Below are 18541 nucleotides of genomic sequence, written 5' to 3' on the forward strand. Positions count from 1 at the left end.
AGTAAGTAGAAAGTTGTCCCACCTTAACTTTGAAACCACCCCCGCCCCCCAATAGGTCACGTGACAATGTTAATTAGCACGTTGTACTTGCCTTCAACTTCCGGCAAATATGCCTTTTACTTTCCTCACGTGTTCACTGATGTGCGTGACGGTGCCGAGAAACCTATCTAGCGTCAAATAGTAAGATAATAACCATCCTTTATACAAACTGGCAACAAAGTCGGTGTAACTACGTGTAAGTCTATGTCCAAGAAGAGATACAAAAATGGGATGCATAGCTACATTCTCGTCCAGTAAAATCACGGTATCAATGAAGTAAGAGATGGAATCAAACTCTGAGGAGACGGTCAAAAACGATTTACACCAGGAAAAAAATGATCATACCGAAATGTCTGAAGCAGATATCGGGCATGCGAAACTGGCGGGAATGCTCACCACCGGGTAAACCACGAAAAATAAGACGCGTAATCCAACCTGAACAATGAAAACACAAGTGAGAACTCCATAGATAACATTTTGTGAGTGCACGGACCGTGATGTCAAGATCGATTGTAATATCTTGCACTGCTCCACCACCTACACCACATTTTGTAGCGAGATCAGTTAAGATTTGTGTGCTTGAAGTCATGTTTGTACTGAATTCCAGCGAAAATGGGAAGGTGAAGTTGGTTTGCGAGTTAGAATTGAAGGTGATGTCAGTTTCCTGGCCAGTTCCGACAAGAGTATTGTTGATGGGGTAATATGCCTGATGAATTGTAAGCAATAAAATGTAGTGAACAGGGTTCGACCTACATCTACGTTTATGGACTTGAAAGATACGCCGAAGTAATTTGGGTTGACAACGCTGTAGTTCCGGTAATGAAATGGATCAGACAAAGTGCATGGTCAACGTACGTTAGATTAACGCCCAGGTTAACGGTAATGCTTCCCGAGTTCAGCTGAACCTAATAGAAATGAGAAACGTACACAAACATCAAGAAAGGCTGCCTTACCGCATTTTGAGTGGTAGACGGCCCTACATTACCAACAATAGCATCCGGAGGACGGACCCACTGCAAGAACATTTGAATATATCGTTGACATTTCCCTTTGCAAGGCTTACCATAAGCAGTGCAAGCAGTATGCTGACAATGAGAAAGACAGCAATCATCATTGTGCAACAGCAGAACCTCCCTATGCAGCTAACTCGGCTGCCCTAGAAGCGGTACTCAGGTTCCAACGCGTCACCAAATAAGTGAGACATTAAGTTACTCACCCTTGTCCATAGACCAGCAGTGTTCTCACCTCTCCAGGTCTTGAAATCCTGAGATTGGCTTGTGAAATGGAATCAGATAGGTCAGGGAGCCTCAAAGAGCTGGCGACTCACCGTCCATTTTTTTTCGCATAGTTTGGCTGCTCATAAGGGTTCATTTCCTGTGCTGCTGGAGCATACGATGTAGCGGCAACTTGTGGGTTCGCATTGGGGTCGTCTCTGTACTCGCCCATTGTCTGGGGATCATAGCCGCCTTGGTCGTACGCCTGGTGCGGTTGCCTGGTATCGTATGATGCATCACCATACTGCTGGTTGTGACTGTCTTGTTGCTGCTCAGAATACGGGTCTCTGTATTGAGACATGGTAGATGAATGATGTGCGAGATGGCAGAAGTAGAGCTGCTGCGGGACTCACGAGAGCCGAATTATAGCTGTGCAACTTGTGACAATTGCACAGTTTCAAAGTGGTGCAAGGGGACGAAATTGGCAAATTTAAACAATTAATAGAATGCAGAATATAATTTCACGCTTTAGGAAGGTGTGCCGCGATGCCGGGTGTATGTATCGTTTGGTCTGCTCAATAAACTTTAAATCTATGGATTTAATGAGAATAAACTTACACTTTTGCCTTTTTAGGACTACCCCACCCGGGCTCCAGCACCATACTACCCGCTCCTGCAGGACTTGAGCTTCACGGATCCCTCGCATACTTCGCATCCTTACCTTGAGTTTCTATAGGCACTGGTTTGGATGAGCTAAATCTCTGAACCTGACACTATCGCTCGCCACAGGAACAGCAGTGCCTCCTTATCCGATCAACGTACGACGGACAACTGGCATCAAATGCGAAAGTCCCTTCAAGGTATTTTTATTCCAAAATCCTACCTTTGGTACCTGTACGTACCATCTCGTCGGACAGTAGTATCCGTAGATTTTGGAAGGAGCTATGTACGGCAAAGGTATAAAGTCATCGTAGTGAATGTCTGTTGATATGTTCTTGTCGAGTCAGCTCGATTCCTACTGGTACAGCAGCTGCAACAACTGAGTGTAGATTCTTCTTCAGTCGATTACTTCCTCTTGTCTTGTTTTGCAGTGCTTGATACTGACATATGATATCATCCATGATATTCCGTTGACCTACTTACGTACTTAACCGAGAGTCCCACAACACAATTGCAAGTGGATACTGCGTTCATTGCATATTCGATCAAGAGGATTGTATGATAAAGTCAAGTTCATCCAAATCCACTGGCACTCCCTGAAACGAATGGCATCCTATGTCTTCCAGACGAGGTCCCCGGGACATTCGAGGATGTCACAGTCACTGCACCTGCACCTGCACCTGCACCAGAGTTCGAATGTCCGTGCGAAGATGGTTGGATGAAACGGTTGGATTGGAGTGAGCGCATTTGATCGGATGTCTGGCCAGTGAAGTGTGTGCTGCTAGCGCGATGAGGAGTTTGCGGAACCGCGAATGAGCGTTGCTGAGGTCGATGTTGTATCGTTTGCGGTCCAACTGTCTGGGGGTTCGACGCCATCGTGGTTCTTGTATCCGTCTGGTTCATTGCAGGCCTGAAGCGACCTCGAGGCCCGGGTACTGGAGGGGGTGGAGGTGGCATAGAATGATGACCTTGATCCCCGGACGCCAATCGCAGGTGCCGGGTAGATGCTGATTGTTCGTGAGAGAGCTGAGGGGCTTGCATGCGTGGTCCCTGTTCACCATTGTACGCATATTGTCTGATATATAACATTGAACCCAACGAGTGGAAAAAATTATAGATGTTCTTACTCTACAAAACGACTTGTGCCAGGTCGTTCCGGTTGACGGCTCTGGCTGGAAATTCGTCCCTGATCTTGGCGGGTGAAATTCGGTTGCTCCCCGGGCGGTAATGTAATTCGATTCGGTCCGATTGGGGTGACGATAGATCTAGGGCTGGAACTTGCCTTGAAACTGGCGGCGTGGTTAGATCCAAAATAAATGCGGTCTTTCACCTACTCATGGACATCAGCCATCGGACGCTTGCCATTCGCGTTGGAGAAAGATGAGGGTTGCTGAGCATGAGCGGGGTCCAAGCCAGAAGTGCGCTGGCGTAGGTGCTCCACCTCTCGCTGCAAACTGTCTACTTCTCTGTTCCCAGTGAGGATAAGCGGTGTTGTGAACTGTGAGTCTACGGACTTTCTAAGAGCCTTTCTCTCCGCTCGAATACGTTCGCACGTCTGGCTTAGCTGGGAACAAGCTTGCCGGTAGTAGCGGATGAGACCAGCGAATGTGTCTTGTTGAAACTGATGCAGATTGAGGTCTAAATGATAGCAAAACTACGTCAAGAAGACTCACTTTTACAGCACTTGCTATCGAATCTAGTGAATAAGGGAGAGGTCTAAACCAATCTGACATGGGAGGCTCCAGCTATAATTCCCCAAAACATAAGCCAGACATCTCCTTAGACACATAAGTAGTAAAACATACATCTCGGTGTAGGGGAACCAGCTGGATGTTTGAGGCGTTACATCGCGCACAGCTCTGATCTGGCTCTCATTGGGTAATCAACAAGTTAATACGAGTTTACAATGCACAAGATTTGAGGGCAGGGGAGAAAGCATCTTACTGAGATGATTGTTGCAAAGAACATGACCACATTCTGTGATCCAAAATGGAACGGGTGGTCCGCGATCGCTTGATGTAAACGGGAGTTGGCATATGGAGCAGTGGACAAAGTCCCAGAAGTCAAACTCTGCTTCCTGCATGACTTGCTCGTTTGTGTTGGACATGATACAAAGAGTGCGATGCGGACGTAAGAAGTAACTTATCCCGTTCAAATCCCGTTTGAGCTTTAGAACTTAGAATAGACGCCCGTAATTATGTAAGTGAAGGTCAAATGAAAACTTGAATTCGCTTCTTGCCACAGGATTCTTGTCATCCACTCAAGGACGCATTTTGAAGACGAAGGAGTTAGAAGGATTACCATCCTTCACCATATCATGCCGAATACCACTGCTCCAGTTTCACATTCGGAGCTGCGATCAAATACGACACATAGTCCGACCTCAGATTCGAACCCATACTATGGACGCCACTCCATTGTCAATGATGGTGCTAGATGCCAAACCAAACCATTAATCTCCACCAAGGGCTGGACCCTCGCGCAGTTGATCAAAAAATCGCCTAATTTTTATCCAGTGGACAGGGTCCGTTTTGACGATCCGATGCTAATCCAGACAATTCGGACGTACGAAGATTCTGGTGCCCCCTTAATCATTGAAGGATTCCATGAACACGATAGCTGGCCCGCCGATCTGTTCACCTTGGATTGGCTCAGTGAGCATGGGAAACCGGGTAAGGCATTATTTCTCATGATCGAACGCGTGCCACTTGACTGAGACGCGAATCCAAAGGGGCGTTCGCACGTAACGTGCACACCTGGGCTGATTTCGACCTGCCCCTTTCAGAGCTCATCCATAAACTTCGTGCGACACCAGTATACGCTAATGAAAATGGTGAGGATGCTGTATCACGTCACTCTTTATGTCATCTCACTTTCGCCAGAAACCGAGCGACTGTATGGCAAAGATGCGGAATGCCCGCACGAGTGGGCAACTTGGCTATCAACGTCTAGCGTCCTCCCAAGTGATCTTCTGCCTCACGGAACCAATGATTACCTAAAGTATCTTTCGGTCAGTTCGTTTACACTTTGTGGCTACCCATATAATCAGCTTCGATCAGAGTGATGTTCAGACTTTGATGTGCTACCTCGGAGTAGGGGACACGTTCACTCCTTTCCACAAGGATCTTTGTGCATCTTCTGGCCAAAATCTTATGTGTTATACTGAGAATGGTGGTTCATCTTTCTGGTTCATGACAGAGAGTTCAGCTGCACCAGCCATGGCTGCATTTTTCCAGAAGATGAACGAAGAATTAGACTTTGAGACACATGTCATAACCACGAAAGAGTTGGAGCAGTCGAGACTAAAAATCTACATTGCGGAACAAACTCTTGGCGACTTAGTACTCGTTCCCCCAAGAAGCTGTCATCAAGTCATCAACAATGGTGGCATCACGATGAAAACATCCTGGTCGCGTATGACTCTCAAAGGGTTGTCGAATGCTCTTTATCATGAACTTCCTGTATATCATCGGTAAGTCTCTTTAACATACTCGTGCGTTTCGCAAATTCAGTGATGACATACTTATGTAGTGTATGCCGACCGGAAACATACAAGGTCAAGTTGAATATATATCGCGCCCTTCACCGCCAGACACAGATGCTTCGTGAACTTCAGCAGCAGACAAGTTCTCCTCACTCCAATCGATCATCGCTCACTGTGAACTCGGACCTTGAGCGAGTCGCTGATGATCTCCATCACTTACTTGAGTTGCTTGATGATGTCCTCGGGGAAGAATATTCACCAAAGCATCAAGATATGCTGCATGTTTCGCAATCCGATACCTGCCATCAAAATGACATCTGCTGCGACTTCTGCGGCGCGGATATCTTCCAGAGTTTCTTTGAGTGCATATCCTGTGCTCTTCATCTATCTGGAACCGATGACGAGATGAAGATCGGAGATGGTATCGTGGTTTGTCCTCTTTGTTACGTCGAGGGTCGTGGTTGTAATTGCGGGATCATGAATCCCACTCAATGTCGGCCTTTTGGCGATCTGCTAAGAGCCCGCGACGAAGCCCTATATGCCATTCGAGAAGTATGTCCTGACATCGTGAAAGACCACGAATGTCTACTAGGGAGTTTAAAGTGAGTATACTCGTGCTTGTAGGAGGCTACTGGTTGATTGCGTGTTCAGTTCTATCATATCAGCACGTCATGTCGGCGTCTTCATAGCTGCATGCGTCTTGTATGAACGACGACGGATGTTCTCTGACATTGAAGAGCCGCTGCGCATGTGCTTGTCAAAGCATGAAGATTCTCATAGTGCGATAATCTACTGCTCACTCTGTCATGTCGGACGATGCACGACTCATATATTGGAGGGCTACCATACGCATGCTGCGCTGGCGTTCTTAATGTCAAATGATGTCAAAGTGTGGCATAGCTACCACAAGGAATCCAAGGCAGCATTTAGGGAAGGATATGCACGCATCCAACACGACGAAGAGACTGGTGCACGTCCGGATTTTCACTTGAAGTTGACATACGTCGCATCCAAATTTCGTACATGCAAGTCTATCAACCCGAACGCGACGATACCGGGGTGGTACGATAAATGCATAGAGCTAACTAGCGCGTCTGTGAGAGGATTCCCATTCTTATTGTTTCCGCGCAGCAGCTAAAATATTGACAAGGCTGCATCATCGCCTTTCCGTAGGTCTGCAAGCTCCAGTGAATTGGCATCGCTTCCAAGCGATTTTCAAGGTAGTTCAACGGGCTACCATGCGGTTGGTACTTTCGGCGTTCATGAATCATTTCCCACAACTCGGAAACGTCCAAGCGTACCACTTGTAAATGGCAAGAAGCGAAGGTTTGTTATGGACTTTGTATCTGTCCCCCCCCTTCCATGTAATAGGCCTTCATCCAGCATGTTCGACGATACCACGACTCATATAGGATCTTTGGTATCTGCCCCACATTCGTGTTCACGTATCAGGTATTGACGTAGGACATGTAGCCAGATGAAGATGGTACATCTCCAAGAGTTGACGCTTATTCTCGAGCCCAAACGCGGGATGTCGATGAGGAGTATGAGCAGCTCGATACCTCTGCCAGCAGTTCGGACTGTCGGCCTTCAAAGAAGCAGCGTGTTGGTCCTCCCGGCAACAGACTGTCAAGAAGAGGGCCCCTGAGATTAGAGAAACAGTAGGTTCATCTATCGAGAGTGGGAGTGTGGCTGAGCGTATCGCTGCATAGTGCGTCAAATGGCAAAGTCTATCTCACGAACAAGCCTCGACTCCCCGTCAAATTACTCCCAGACTCTCACAGCCCCGCCAAGAAAGAAGCAATACCTGATAACGTTCGATCCGTGCCCCAGAAGCTACGCTTGGCGCTGGCCGAAAATGAAAAGCTGAGAGTTGCTAATGCCAAATTGGAGACAGACCATCAAATTCTGGAGGACAAGTTATGCGCTTTACAAAAACAAAACGTGGAATTAATAACCATGTCGAGAAGCTTCCGCGCACAGTCCCGCAAGAAGCGCAACAGTCTTGACTCTATTGGACAAGGCCCTGTCAATTATCCTTCTGCACCTGCTCCTTCGATTCACAAGCACCAAGAAAGTCGAGGCTCTTTTACTAGCGCCAGCACAGCAGTGCCTCCTACCCAGTCGCGTGTCCCAGCACGACCTATGAACGGAAGTTCTTCTACCATTATATGCACCCAAACCCAAGAGATGGGCCACTCTTTCCATATTGGACATCCTTCTGCGGGTCACTATCTCTCCATCCAAAGAATGCCGCGTCATGAGCTGGAAGGGCCGCATATGGACACAACGCAGCAGTCCTATGCCCAATCTGACGATGAGAATGATCCACCCGAGACACTCGTCGCGGAGCCTACCCGAGCTCAAAGCCAAGTTGGTTCTTCTGATGACGAAGGCAAATTTCTCTCACTCCTGGAAACTGAAACCTTCTCGTCTATCTCCGCTGGCATGGAGTACTGAGCTTGCGCAGTATCAATCTTACCCTTAATGATCAGATCTGATTCCATAGTCAACTTTACATAATTGTCCCTCAACTGACCACTTTACTGCACATATCTCAAAGCATAATTACTCCTGCAGACCACTTCCGTCACCAATTTACTTACACACTCCTGGTAGTCTGTGAACCCGTACAAAGATAGTCAAGAGCAAGATTTGATCATTTGATCAAAGCTACGGCAGGCGTCCAAACATAAACCGAGAAAGTGGATATTAGGTGCAAGTAATGAATGGGTATATCAAAACGTCGAAAGTAATGACTGACGATGGATGGAGTTACGTTGATCATAGCATGGAACAGAGATAGGGGAAGAACCAGAAATTGGCGACAATCAGCCGCACCGGCATGTGAGGATTCTCCAGATACTCGACTTTGGTTGGGGAGGGTCGTCATCCTGTTGCTGGCGGTAGTCCTCGCCACGAGAAACACCTGCTTCATTGCCATGGGCACGCACTGTACTTATTGCGGGTGGAGCAGCTCCAACAGTTGACACCATAGGAGATGCGCGTCCGTATGCAGCTTGAGATCCGTATGGTTCCTCGCCTGCGTCCCAGCCGTATTCACCAGTAGCTGCATTCGCGTAAGGATGTTGCTGCACACCAACATTATTAGATCTGTTTTGTGGTGTCGAGATTGGAACGTTAATCTGAGCAGCAGCAGAGAGAGGGGTAGCAGTGCCACCAGGTGCATTTCCTGCTCCAGGGGTAAGTGCATTAGGGACTCTGCGCTTCGAGCCGTGCCTAACGAGCGCTGGTGAAGGCGGGTTGACTCCACCAGTCTGTGATGTGCGGCGCCAATCTGTATCCCGACGTCGTTCCATATCTTTTCGACGGTCTTGCGGCGCAGGTGTTACGGCCGCATTCTGTATTTGAGCAAGTACTTGCGATTGCCCCTGCGCAACACAATGAAATCCTCGCATTTCGGAAATTGAAACTTCACCTACTTGCGAAGCCTCCCAACCTTTACCACCTGTATAATTTGATGAAAGATCAATAAGGAGATTACCAGACGCAATGAAAGTTGTACCATTCAATAAGTTCCAGTCAAAAATGCCATCGTCTAAGTCGTTGTTATTCTTCATGACTTTGGAAAAGAGGTCCCTCAAGAAATCATAGTCCGGAGTCTCCTCAAATCCAAGCTTTCGAACATAGTTCAAGTAGATACCGAATTCCTCTGTACGAAAGTTACTGGATCATTGAGAAGACACTTGAAGAATCAACAAACCTGGATATCCCTCACATAAATCCTTGATGGGTGTCGTCTGCTTCTTTTCTCCAATCTTTTCGTACTTTTGCTTGTTGGTAGCAGCCTTTAGCCCTTGCCAAGGTAGGCTTCCCCGCAGGAAGTACATGAAGACATGCCCAAGTGCTTCTAGATCGTCTCTCCGAGATTGTTCTACAGAAATAAGTCAATGCGACCGATCATGATGGAAACACATACCTCGCCCCAAATGAGTATTAATGCTCATGTATCGCGCCGTGCCACTCAGACTTTTCCGTTCCCGGTAAGGAATGTGCTGCTTGGTTTTAGGATCGCGGTATTGTTTAGCCATTCCAAAGTCAACGACATGAATGACTATGAGACACATGTGAATGTAATATCCGCCATGAACGTAGGAAACTTACGATTGGCCGCCTTCGTGCCAGGGCGCCCAATGAGGAAGTTGTCAGGCTTGATGTCACGGTAAATGAGGTTTTTGTCATGGATAGTTTGTACCCGGGACAACTGTTGATGGTTAAATGATGGAAGAAATCTGGAAAACAGAGTAACAAGCACCATTTGTCGGGCTGCCATGCACACCGTCTTGATAGAAAACTTGCGGCCGCACATATCAAATAGATCCTCCAGGCTCGGGCCCAAAAGATCAATCACCAAAATGTTGTGGAGGCCCTCCTGCCCAAAGTGATATATTTGAGGAATACCAGCTACAATACGCGTGAATTAGACTTCATTTACTTGTGAGTCCAGCAAATTTACGCACTGCAGCCAGCAAGAATACGGTATGAGCGACATTCATCTCGGAGCTGAGGTGCCTCTGCTTTGCGTGGCTCCTGCAACCAAAGAAGATATATAAGGAATAAAGGCAGGGATCACTAAAGCAGAGTACCCACAAACTTGATGGCGACAGTCGTAGAGTTTAGCAGGTTCGTTCCTAAGACGCTATGGTCAGCTCAAACCGAAATAGTGTTGAAAGAGGTGCGAACCTTCGAAGATAACACCGAATGAGCCTTCCCCGATTTTCTTGCCAACACGGTAATGCGCCCCGACTACATTCGCCGTGCCAGAGTTATGGGAAGACATGAGAGATGTAATGTATGGAAGGTTATGATGGAGAAGAAAGATAGACCGTGTACAGGGCAAGGACAAGGCCTTCAAGGCCTTCTACTGCCTCTGCGGCGGCGGTGGACAAACGTTGAGGGTACAGACCTCGGTCAAAACCGAGCTTGCCAAAACAAGCGACTCCCTATACAGTTGCATTGCGTGTGACGCCGTAGATTATCAATCATCGACATGTCTCTACATACTAACGAGTCACGATACGTATACATAATGTTAATGAATAGCAGCACAAACTACGTTATTTGAATTCTCATCTCACCCGAAAAGAAGCTGGAGTCCGGGGACAAGCTTCCAGAGCATGGAGAAAATGTAACCAACGATGGGAACCATCAAACCAACAAGTGCATAATTCGTCAGCGCCACTTTCCTTTGCTGGTAAAACCACTGCTCTCCACCCACCACCTTGAAATCATCCCAACGTGGCTTTCGCATGATCCACCAGTAGAGCGACATCATACCAGGGAACGTGGCTAAATTTTTGGCGCCCGCCTGATTGTCGCCTCGATAGTATGAAAAACAGGAAAGGAATACGGTGCTCTCCATACGCTTTTGAATCCAGGTGTTGTAATAGGTTGTAGCCTTTTGGGTGACTTGGAGTGATTTCGCCTTGCCATTGATGATAGGGTTCATCAGCTTGAGAATATAGTCGACCTAGCGTGACATAACCTCATGTTAGATCACAATAACTCCAACTTTCTAAAAACACATACCTGAGTCTCAATGATGAAAATAAGGGAAGCATGAGCCGAAGCACTGTTGGGCCCTGACAAATTTATCAGATGTCAAATTGCAATGGAAGAATCAGCTTGAATCTGCCAACCACTAACCCACGACTGTGAACAGGTTTGGAAACCCAGGGAAAACCGTTCCGTAATAGCCACCTTCTGATTCAAAGTGATGCTTCAGAGTGCGGCCACCGATTCCGCGGGAAACTATTTCGCGTTCGACCTGCACAATATCAGATATGAAGTACACGTGAGGGTTATTGCCAGATTGAAAATCACCAGGTAAAAGCCGGTACCAAAGATGATTGCGTCAAGTGGTACTTTGTCACCAGTCTTGAGAACGATGCCATCCTCAACAATTTCTTGGATTCCGGTCCAATTCAAATCAACGTTGGGCTGGTGCAAAGCGGCCAGGTAGTTAGAATCAAGAACCAGGCGTTTGCATCCAGGAGCTATTTAGCAGCTGTCAAGTCACGATCATCAATATTGTAAATTGCTCACGGTAAGTGGGAATCAGGTCATCGAGGTATTTCGCTGGTGCGGTGCTTCGGATGTACCACGTCAGGAGCTAAACATCATTATTAGATATATCGGATGGACAGAGAAATTGTGGTTACCTTCTTGAAGACTGTATTGAGAGGTGAATTCGCCAAGAAAACGCCCCATAAAAGATCACCCTGGGGTGTAAAAAGTCAGTTTCAGCCAAAACGAGAAATGTCTGAAGTTGTACCGTTATCATCATGAAGCATCTATATGCGTACATGAGAAACGGAACATGGGCGAATGCCCACTTGACCCAATTTGAGTAATGGTAGTTCGACTTGAGTGTTTCACCATTCAGCACGATATCGAGCACAAGAATAAAACCATACCCTGAGTGCGATCCATTGTGGGGTGCGACAAAAGTTTATGATCCGAGTGGTAGGCTCGGCAGCGATGACCGGTACGAACTGAGTTCTGTAAGGCAAAAGTAAGTTATTTATGTAAGACGTGGCATTTGATAAGCAGCAATTTACGCAGAGCAGCCATTGCCGATAACGCCGACAGTCATGCCTTTCAAATCTACGTCATGCCTCCACTGGGAAGAATGCCAGAGTGGTCCTGTGAATTTCTCCTTTCCGGGAATATCCGGAAACATCGGCGCTGTAAAAAATCCGACAGCCTGGATAACAACTTCCGCTTGGGTTTGTAACATCTGACCAGATGTTACATCTTCTAGGGTTAAGTTATGCACGCCCTTTTCTTCATCCCATTCAACAAGCTTAACGCAAGTATTGAATACTGTGCGGGAAGCCAGGTCGTGTTTTTGATGTATCTTCTCCCAGTATGTGCGTATCTCGGGCTGTGTAATGTAGTAGTTCTCCCAGTAAGGATTTGGTTCCGTCGAAAGGGAATACCAGTGCCCAGGAACGTCAGATCCACAACCCTGGTGGAAGATTAAATAGTCAAGTTAAATGAGAGGATCCTAGCATACAGGATATGTGTTGTCCTGTAAGGCGCAATGAATTTAATTCTGCGCAATGCTGTGAATGACTAGTGACTCACTCGCCACGTTCCACCGATGGATTCCGCTTTCTCATAAATCTGGAAAAGGTCAAGTTCGTACCCCTACAGGATATTGTTTAGGATGATTTACCACGAAGTTATCATGGTGCAACTTGTTTCTCAGATTCACAGCCATGGTGATCCCGGCAATGCTTGTCGTGCTCAAATAAGTATTATAGCCTTAATTGACATGACAGCAAGGACATACCCTGCACCAACTATAACCACTCGGGGTGTGTCGCGATTCATGTTTGACAGTGGGTCGTGAGTAGAAAGAAGATTGCGCAGCATGGTAACACGCCCACGGGAGTATAGGTCAAAGGCTGTACTCTGTTCCGACCAGGTCCGGACAAATAATTGGCATCCAAGTCATTGTACGGGAGAATCGTGTAGTACAACGTCGAGTTTTACGTCTATGTGTATCCAAATAGGATATTCCTTGGCTTGGAAGATTTGTGGTTCACTCAGTCATTAATATTCGGTTCCCCTTGGCGATGTGTGTCAGTACCAAGTTTAGAATGATGGCACCGAGAGTGGAAGACTAAGATAAGACTGCATGTCATGTAGAACACATCAAATACAGAGAGTGAGTGGAAGATGATATCAGGACAACAAGCAGGAGGGTAACTAAAAATTAACATACTCAGACAGAGCCTTGCCACAAATGAATTAAGAATCCAGTATTCCATGAGTAGTGCGTTTTTACCATACAAGCGAGGTAACGCTCCGTCCCTGAGTTTCTCATCGAAACTCAAAGTTGGAGCTAAAGCGTTCCGGGACGTGACTGAGTGACAGCTGTTGATATCTAGCAGGGTCGGTTAGAAATATCAAACTCAAAAATGACATATACGTACGGTTCAGAGTTCTGATGGAAGTAAAATCCGCTCATTGTTGCAGCAGGAGGATGAGATCGTGGACCAACTGATAGGCCTCGACCTCCTCGTCTGACGCTGGAATCCCTCCGCTTCCGCACAGCGGGGATTGTCTCCGTTTTCCCGAGAGATGGCGAATGGGACAACGGCGAATCATTAATTCCGTCCTTCTCGAGCGGAACGGACTGTGTGACTGGGCGAAGCGCGGAGGCAGATGAAGGAGGCTGGGGATTGAAATCGACACAAACATAATAAAAGCCTGGTCACAGTAGAAGCACGTATTGTTATATCAGAAACTGCAGATCCTTGTCGGGCCGGCCACGTTGTGACCCGCGCCAAATAAATAAAACAGGCGCTCACCTGCGAAGCTCGCGCCATTGATATCTTGTACTCTGTGATTGGGTACCAAGAACCGTTCCTTCCATCTCATGAAGACCGCGCCACGATCGCGATCGGGGATGGTCAGGTTAGGTTTTTTCAACTCGTTTTTTACATGTCGGAATGCAGGGAAGCGCTGCCAGTGAACCATGTCCTCTTGTTCATTGGCGCCCCAATTTTGGGTCAAGAATCCATAACGACTGCCTATGATTTCTGCGTCAAAATAAGTGGTCAATTCAGGCCAGTCATCTGTCAAGCCGCGGATGCGGAGATATCCACAAAGAAACGAAGAAGAAAAGTCTACATCCTGGTACGAAAATGAGCATCGCCGAACATTAATAAGATTAATCCTCAGCCTCGACGTACGACGATGTTGACATTCACTTCATAGCTATTCCTGCCGCTTTTCTGTGTACCTTGGAACACAGCACCAGGATATAAACAATGATGGCCTTGAGAGCGCACACGAATATGCGTGATGTCAAGAAGGGGGTTTGGAGAAGAGTAGGAGGTATTTATACGCAGAGAATGAGAATCCGTGGAGACGTTATTGCGGGACTGGTTGGACAGGGGTCTTGACGATGTGGTAGCATGAGTGTGGATGGGTTTTGGGGTGACGGGTATGGGCGACTGTGAACACGTAGAATGGGGGAAAGATGAAATAGAAATTGTAGGACAGAGAGAAGAAATTGTTGAACTGGGTGTAGGAGCATCGTCTAAGTCCATATCGTGACCAAAGATGCCTTGCAAGTCTGCAATATGACCGAGCGGTGCGCTATTCAACTGGCCAGAGACAGTGGTAAGCGTAGTTCGGGTAAATGAAGCGCCAGCATCATCATCTGCGAAGGCATCATTATCTTGTTGTCCCTGTGGTTGCATATCGCGACACCAAGCACACATAGTGTTGGAATCGTGGTCGTCCTGCATGAGCACAGCATTGGATGAATCGAGTGGGTTATTGCAATACAAGCAATATTTGGTTGCCTGAGCAGCTTCTGTTGGTGTTTGATCTGTTATGAGAGAGTATGTGTTTTCGACTGGCATATTGTTAAAGGCTGAACTTGGGAGAAGCTGAAGTGGGTGCGAGGTCTGGTTGTCAACTTGAGTATGTGTATGACAGTTTTGGTACCTGAGCCGTCCACGTGCTCCTCAAAGAATCCACGGCTTGTTCAGGCCAACTGGGGCTGACAACAACCGGCGCCAAGGGACTCATATCACGAGCAATAGTGTCGCTGAGTCCTTGCTGAATTTGCTACATATTCTTTCATTTACGCTCCAGACTAGCGCTCAATTGGGAGGCCACGCATTTGTTGGTTCATATATAAAATTATCATTGACGCTCATCGTGTCACGGTTGCGTTGGAAATTCGAATCTCGCGCGATACTTCTCAGACGCTCGAGCCTCGAGAATAGGTTGAGTAGCATTCGGCATTCGGTGCATGCGGCACATGGCAAGCTAAAGCCTGTCACGACTTGGTGGCAACCTGTGAACGTTCCACCCAAGATCATCGTAGCCAAGGGGCCGAGGCCAAGCTTCGACTTGTGCGCTTCTGTTGCAGGGTCATCTACATACCGTCAACTTGACAGCTGCAACACGAGTCCACGGATCATCTCAGGTGCACCATACCCGAAGATCACCGCAGTAATTCGTGATATGTAGGGTCTCCATTAGCGCCTGGATCCTACTAGTCAGGCGTCTGCACGACAAGCTGAATACTAGCAATAAAGGCGCACGACGCGTAATCCTATTGTCGTGGCTGGCGGCTAAAATATTGCTTCGTTGGCTATCTAGACTATGGATGCTTATTCAGGCCATGATTCTCTGCCAGTACAGCATTGAAGACCCTGTGAATCGACGAATGGCAGTCGCTAATACCTACCTAGCGCCCACCAGTTGAACGTGCTCGAGGGATCGATCAACGCACAGTTCCGATCATCCTAGGCTTCCTAGCAAGCGCCTGCACGTGGTCGCACATGGTGCAAGCCAGCCTGATTGGTATCGTTTGCTGTGTTTTCTCTCGTCACGCTAACGTTCCAATTCTAAATCGACGATCATCACGAAGGAACCTAAAAAATCATACTGGCACTTGAATTCAACGGCCCATTTGGAGATGCTTGCCGGCGTCTATGTGTGGTGCCGCTGAAAGCCGATGAGAGCCTGTATCATAACGGAAGCTGTGAAGGCAAGTTTTCTGTTGAGTCCGTAAAATGCCCAATTACAGCTTATCGTTTGGAAGCTGCTAAGTGCAATTTTTGCTTCGCGTTTAAACCCACAGCAATCCAGCGCTATCCATCAAGATATTCGGAAGTTTGCGTGTTATGTTTCGCAGCATATGCCCCTGTTCTGACGGTCCTCGGAGGTTATAAATGCATGTGGGTCGACGGGGTCAATACGATCCTGGAGGCGTTATCCGCTTATGAGTCCCTTGAATCTGATCGATTTCCTTGTCCTAATTTCTTATCTATAAAGATACCGCCAACCGCTATTGCATACTACTAGTGCTATACAATCATATCAATGCGCCATCATGATCGTCGGTCCTCCACACGCCGAGTTTGCACACAATATTCTTCCACAACGGCTCCCACTGCCAGCAAGGTGCGGGTGTCACTAGCGTTCAACCTAATCCGACTATCTAATCATCAGGCTTAATGATTTCAGGTAACTTCTACTGGTAGCGTCACCCGTCGGCAATCCGCGCAGCGTCGCAGCAGGGCTATCAACAAAGATCGAGAACTTGAAAGGGAAGAAGACGCTGAAGGCGAAGGTTTTGATGATCTCATCCATTGGGTATGTTAGCGATCGCTGTGCGTCGACAACATGACTAATCTGATGGTTTTCAATCAGCAAGATGGTGATGCAATTATCAGATTCAAAAAAGTGCTTGATCACGCAGAACCCACAGCAAGTGAAATATTACTTCCCAAGCTAGTTTTAATAAAAGTACAAAGAGCTCTAGGGCGTTGACAAGATGTGAACCCTTTGTTCACAGAGAAGAAAGGACAACACATGATATCGTGACTCCACGGGGAACGTGCGGTAATACGAATCCCGGTGATTATGTGAGGGATTTTCTGAGCTCCTTGCGGCCCAACTTGGAGGCCAAGATTCAGGAGTTCAAGAGAATCGGCCTTGATTCAAAAACTACACTGGATGCCTTCGTCCGATGGCAGGCATCTGAACGGGAGGGCTGGATTTTCTCTCAAAATCTGTACCTCCAACTTACACCGTTGGAACTCAGTGGATTGATGCTGGGCATAGAGAGATTGTCAGATGGGGGCAACGGGGCATGATCGCAACTGTATTCCGAACAGTCAGCTGCAAGTTCTATTGCCACAACTTGCAGGGGAAGTAACCGTGTGTGCGGTCCGAAAACGTTTCATGAATGTGGGTAATTGCATTTGCGCTAAGCAGGAAAAAGAGTAAGAAAGAATGTATCGATTGGATCGGTGGCTGATCGATGAGAGATTTAATATGAAAACCACAATATGGGATGAAACGGTCGTATCAAAGCGTAAGTATATGATGAATCACGAGATTACAGTTCATCGTCCTCTTCCGGAAGCGGGACAGCCTCCGCCTGGCACAAGTACGATTGAGCGATTAGCACTCCATAGACAGGAAAATAGTGACATACCTTCTTCAACTCTTCCTCGTATTGTTTCATCAACTCAGGGTCAACGTGAGCCTCGGCCGGGGCCAAGGCAGGGGCTGCTACGAAATCTAGGTCATGGTTACTGCATGATGTTTATCAACGAAATGGAAGCGGCGCTAGTTGAGAATGGACGTACCCAACCAGCTTCCTTGCAAGCCACAGGAACGGTTTCTCGAAGTTGTAGTTTGATTTGGCGGAGATTTCAAAGTAAGGCAGGTTCTTTTTGCGGTTAAATGTGACAGCGCCTGTCTTCACTTTGCGCTCCTGCATTACACGATCGAGTCAAAAGTGGCCACGCAGAAGACATGATCCTGACTGACCTTGACGTCAACCTTGTTTCCGCACAGTACAATGGGAATGTTCTCGCAAACACGCTCAAGATCGCGGTGCCAATTCGGCACATTCTTATAGGTGATTCTGGAAGTGACATCGAACATGATAATGCCACACTGGCCCTGGATGTAATATCCATCACGAAGACCACCAAACTTTTCCTGTCCAGCAGTATCCCAGACATTGAAACAGATCGTGCCGAAATTTGTGGAAAAGGAAAGTGGGTGGACTTCGACACCGAGAGTGGCTATACAAAGAGAAGATCAACCGGAACCGGTTTATTATAGCTGCTCTGCGATTTCAAGGCGCATGACTTACCGATGTATTTCTTTTCGAATTCACCAGTGAGATGGCGCTAAGTATCAGGCAAATCAGATTGTAATCGCTCAGACGCGGAACTGTATCACTCACCTTCACGAACGTGGTCTTGCCGGTACCACCATCACCGACTGATTTTTCCCATCAAAGACGCGACAGATAGTGCAATACGAAGCACGCGATGTTTGGAACGAGACACAAAATCAAGATCATCAAGAATGAGCCACAGAACATCAGCATCATGATCACTGCAAGCAAGATGAGTGCAAACACTCACCAAGGACCAGCTTAAAGGTAGGAATCTGAGCTTGTGCCATGGTAAGACTGTCGTCGTTAGAGAAAGAAAACGATGAACAAGAGTCGAAAGGCAGAAATCAGGAGATGAGATAAGGTTTGGTTGCCACTTTGACGAGAAATTTCCTATATCTGGAAAGTTCCCACGTTTGACAATGTTATTCACAAAATGACATCCTGGGG

General features: G+C 47.2%; 7 protein-coding genes across 7 annotated transcripts; 1 reads left to right on the top strand and 6 right to left on the bottom strand.

The window, feature by feature from the left end:
* Window positions 1-142: 142 nt before the first annotated feature.
* F5891DRAFT_1007071 (uncharacterized protein) lies at window positions 143-1725 on the bottom strand. Its single transcript, XM_041360453.1, has 9 exons — window positions 1367-1725; window positions 1256-1313; window positions 1103-1195; window positions 993-1052; window positions 895-944; window positions 793-844; window positions 533-745; window positions 385-474; window positions 143-335 (listed from the first exon to the last, which is right to left on the bottom strand). The coding sequence occupies exons 1-9, from the start codon at window positions 1612-1614 to the stop codon at window positions 300-302; spliced, it is 900 nt and encodes a 299-aa protein (XP_041231469.1). The 5' UTR covers window positions 1615-1725; the 3' UTR covers window positions 143-299.
* A 682-nt stretch (window positions 1726-2407) lies between these two features.
* Window positions 2408-3827, bottom strand: F5891DRAFT_630896 (uncharacterized protein). The gene is made up of 6 exons (XM_041372559.1): window positions 3719-3827; window positions 3587-3658; window positions 3428-3534; window positions 3248-3379; window positions 3041-3202; window positions 2408-2988 (listed from the first exon to the last, which is right to left on the bottom strand). Exons 2-6 carry the CDS (start codon window positions 3644-3646, stop codon window positions 2487-2489), a joined length of 963 nt encoding a protein of 320 aa, XP_041231470.1. The 5' UTR covers window positions 3647-3658; window positions 3719-3827; the 3' UTR covers window positions 2408-2486.
* Window positions 3828-4154: 327 nt separating this feature from the next.
* F5891DRAFT_631058 (uncharacterized protein) lies at window positions 4155-8043 on the top strand. Its single transcript, XM_041372560.1, has 10 exons — window positions 4155-4585; window positions 4645-4746; window positions 4796-4923; window positions 4973-5385; window positions 5445-5999; window positions 6049-6493; window positions 6548-6723; window positions 6781-6817; window positions 6871-7058; window positions 7110-8043. Exons 1-10 carry the CDS (start codon window positions 4231-4233, stop codon window positions 7855-7857), a joined length of 3147 nt encoding a protein of 1048 aa, XP_041231471.1. The 5' UTR covers window positions 4155-4230; the 3' UTR covers window positions 7858-8043.
* A 185-nt stretch (window positions 8044-8228) lies between these two features.
* On the bottom strand, window positions 8229-10198 carry F5891DRAFT_1125889 (CK1/CK1/CK1-G protein kinase; the record flags this gene model as incomplete). The annotated part of the gene is made up of 8 exons (XM_041364026.1): window positions 8229-9070; window positions 9122-9292; window positions 9338-9472; window positions 9523-9622; window positions 9674-9822; window positions 9879-9948; window positions 10009-10049; window positions 10102-10198. The coding sequence occupies 8 exons, from the start codon at window positions 10196-10198 to the stop codon at window positions 8229-8231; spliced, it is 1605 nt and encodes a 534-aa protein (XP_041231472.1).
* A 132-nt stretch (window positions 10199-10330) lies between these two features.
* On the bottom strand, window positions 10331-13024 carry F5891DRAFT_1007105 (uncharacterized protein). Its single transcript, XM_041360454.1, has 13 exons — window positions 12716-13024; window positions 12599-12659; window positions 12508-12546; window positions 12437-12451; window positions 11979-12388; window positions 11835-11919; window positions 11693-11782; window positions 11580-11639; window positions 11464-11530; window positions 11242-11414; window positions 11065-11185; window positions 10948-11000; window positions 10331-10888 (listed from the first exon to the last, which is right to left on the bottom strand). The coding sequence occupies exons 1-13, from the start codon at window positions 12796-12798 to the stop codon at window positions 10493-10495; spliced, it is 1653 nt and encodes a 550-aa protein (XP_041231473.1). The 5' UTR covers window positions 12799-13024; the 3' UTR covers window positions 10331-10492.
* Window positions 13025-13035: 11 nt separating this feature from the next.
* On the bottom strand, window positions 13036-14975 carry F5891DRAFT_1007120 (vacuolar import and degradation protein-domain-containing protein). The gene is made up of 4 exons (XM_041360455.1): window positions 14124-14975; window positions 13740-14064; window positions 13362-13638; window positions 13036-13312 (listed from the first exon to the last, which is right to left on the bottom strand). The coding sequence occupies exons 1-4, from the start codon at window positions 14799-14801 to the stop codon at window positions 13249-13251; spliced, it is 1344 nt and encodes a 447-aa protein (XP_041231474.1). The 5' UTR covers window positions 14802-14975; the 3' UTR covers window positions 13036-13248.
* Window positions 14976-17010: 2035 nt separating this feature from the next.
* F5891DRAFT_631137 (GTP-binding nuclear protein RAN) lies at window positions 17011-18495 on the bottom strand. The gene is made up of 7 exons (XM_041372562.1): window positions 18342-18495; window positions 18158-18195; window positions 18065-18101; window positions 17734-17993; window positions 17550-17677; window positions 17396-17495; window positions 17011-17338 (listed from the first exon to the last, which is right to left on the bottom strand). The coding sequence occupies exons 1-7, from the start codon at window positions 18379-18381 to the stop codon at window positions 17297-17299; spliced, it is 645 nt and encodes a 214-aa protein (XP_041231475.1). The 5' UTR covers window positions 18382-18495; the 3' UTR covers window positions 17011-17296.
* Between the last annotated feature and the right edge of the window lie 46 nt (window positions 18496-18541).

This window comes from Suillus fuscotomentosus, assembly GCF_016647785.1.
Source record: "Suillus fuscotomentosus strain FC203 chromosome Unknown F5891scaffold_6, whole genome shotgun sequence".
NCBI classification, from domain to species: Eukaryota; Fungi; Basidiomycota; class Agaricomycetes; order Boletales; family Suillaceae; genus Suillus; species Suillus fuscotomentosus.

What these genes read in the sequence shown, in the direction of transcription:
- F5891DRAFT_1007071 (XM_041360453.1), bottom strand. Translation starts at nt 1,614, where the DNA reads ATGTCTCAATACAGAGACCCGTATTCTGAGCAGCAACAAGACAGTCAC. An exon ending in CTGCTGGTCTATGGACAAGG is followed by an intron (nt 1,196 to 1,255) that starts GTGAGTAACTTA and finishes TACCGCTTCTAG; the next exon opens with GGCAGCCGAGTTAGCTGCAT. An exon ending in TACTGCTTGCACTGCTTATG is followed by an intron (nt 1,053 to 1,102) that starts GTAAGCCTTGCA and finishes ATGTTCTTGCAG; the next exon opens with TGGGTCCGTCCTCCGGATGC.
- F5891DRAFT_630896 (XM_041372559.1), bottom strand. Translation starts at nt 3,646, where the DNA reads ATGTCAGATTGGTTTAGACCTCTCCCTTATTCACTAGATTCGATAGCA. An exon ending in CCGATGGCTGATGTCCATGA is followed by an intron (nt 3,203 to 3,247) that starts GTAGGTGAAAGA and finishes CCACGCCGCCAG; the next exon opens with TTTCAAGGCAAGTTCCAGCC. An exon ending in GGCACAAGTCGTTTTGTAGA is followed by an intron (nt 2,989 to 3,040) that starts GTAAGAACATCT and finishes GTTATATATCAG; the next exon opens with ACAATATGCGTACAATGGTG.
- F5891DRAFT_631058 (XM_041372560.1), top strand. Translation starts at nt 4,231, where the DNA reads ATGCCGAATACCACTGCTCCAGTTTCACATTCGGAGCTGCGATCAAAT. An exon ending in CAGTGAGCATGGGAAACCGG is followed by an intron (nt 4,586 to 4,644) that starts GTAAGGCATTAT and finishes GCGAATCCAAAG; the next exon opens with GGGCGTTCGCACGTAACGTG. An exon ending in AGTATACGCTAATGAAAATG is followed by an intron (nt 4,747 to 4,795) that starts GTGAGGATGCTG and finishes CACTTTCGCCAG; the next exon opens with AAACCGAGCGACTGTATGGC.
- F5891DRAFT_1007105 (XM_041360454.1), bottom strand. Translation starts at nt 12,798, where the DNA reads ATGCTGCGCAATCTTCTTTCTACTCACGACCCACTGTCAAACATGAAT. An exon ending in GATGCTTCATGATGATAACG is followed by an intron (nt 11,640 to 11,692) that starts GTACAACTTCAG and finishes TTTACACCCCAG; the next exon opens with GGTGATCTTTTATGGGGCGT. An exon ending in AAACCTGTTCACAGTCGTGG is followed by an intron (nt 11,001 to 11,064) that starts GTTAGTGGTTGG and finishes TAAATTTGTCAG; the next exon opens with GGCCCAACAGTGCTTCGGCT.
- F5891DRAFT_1007120 (XM_041360455.1), bottom strand. Translation starts at nt 14,801, where the DNA reads ATGCCAGTCGAAAACACATACTCTCTCATAACAGATCAAACACCAACA. An exon ending in AAGTGAATGTCAACATCGTC is followed by an intron (nt 14,065 to 14,123) that starts GTACGTCGAGGC and finishes TTTTCGTACCAG; the next exon opens with GATGTAGACTTTTCTTCTTC. An exon ending in TTCCATCAGAACTCTGAACC is followed by an intron (nt 13,313 to 13,361) that starts GTACGTATATGT and finishes CGACCCTGCTAG; the next exon opens with ATATCAACAGCTGTCACTCA.
- F5891DRAFT_631137 (XM_041372562.1), bottom strand. Translation starts at nt 18,381, where the DNA reads ATGGCACAAGCTCAGATTCCTACCTTTAAGCTGGTCCTTG. An exon ending in GCAAGACCACGTTCGTGAAG is followed by an intron (nt 18,102 to 18,157) that starts GTGAGTGATACA and finishes CCTGATACTTAG; the next exon opens with CGCCATCTCACTGGTGAATT. An exon ending in CTTGCAAGGAAGCTGGTTGG is followed by an intron (nt 17,496 to 17,549) that starts GTACGTCCATTC and finishes AACATCATGCAG; the next exon opens with TAACCATGACCTAGATTTCG.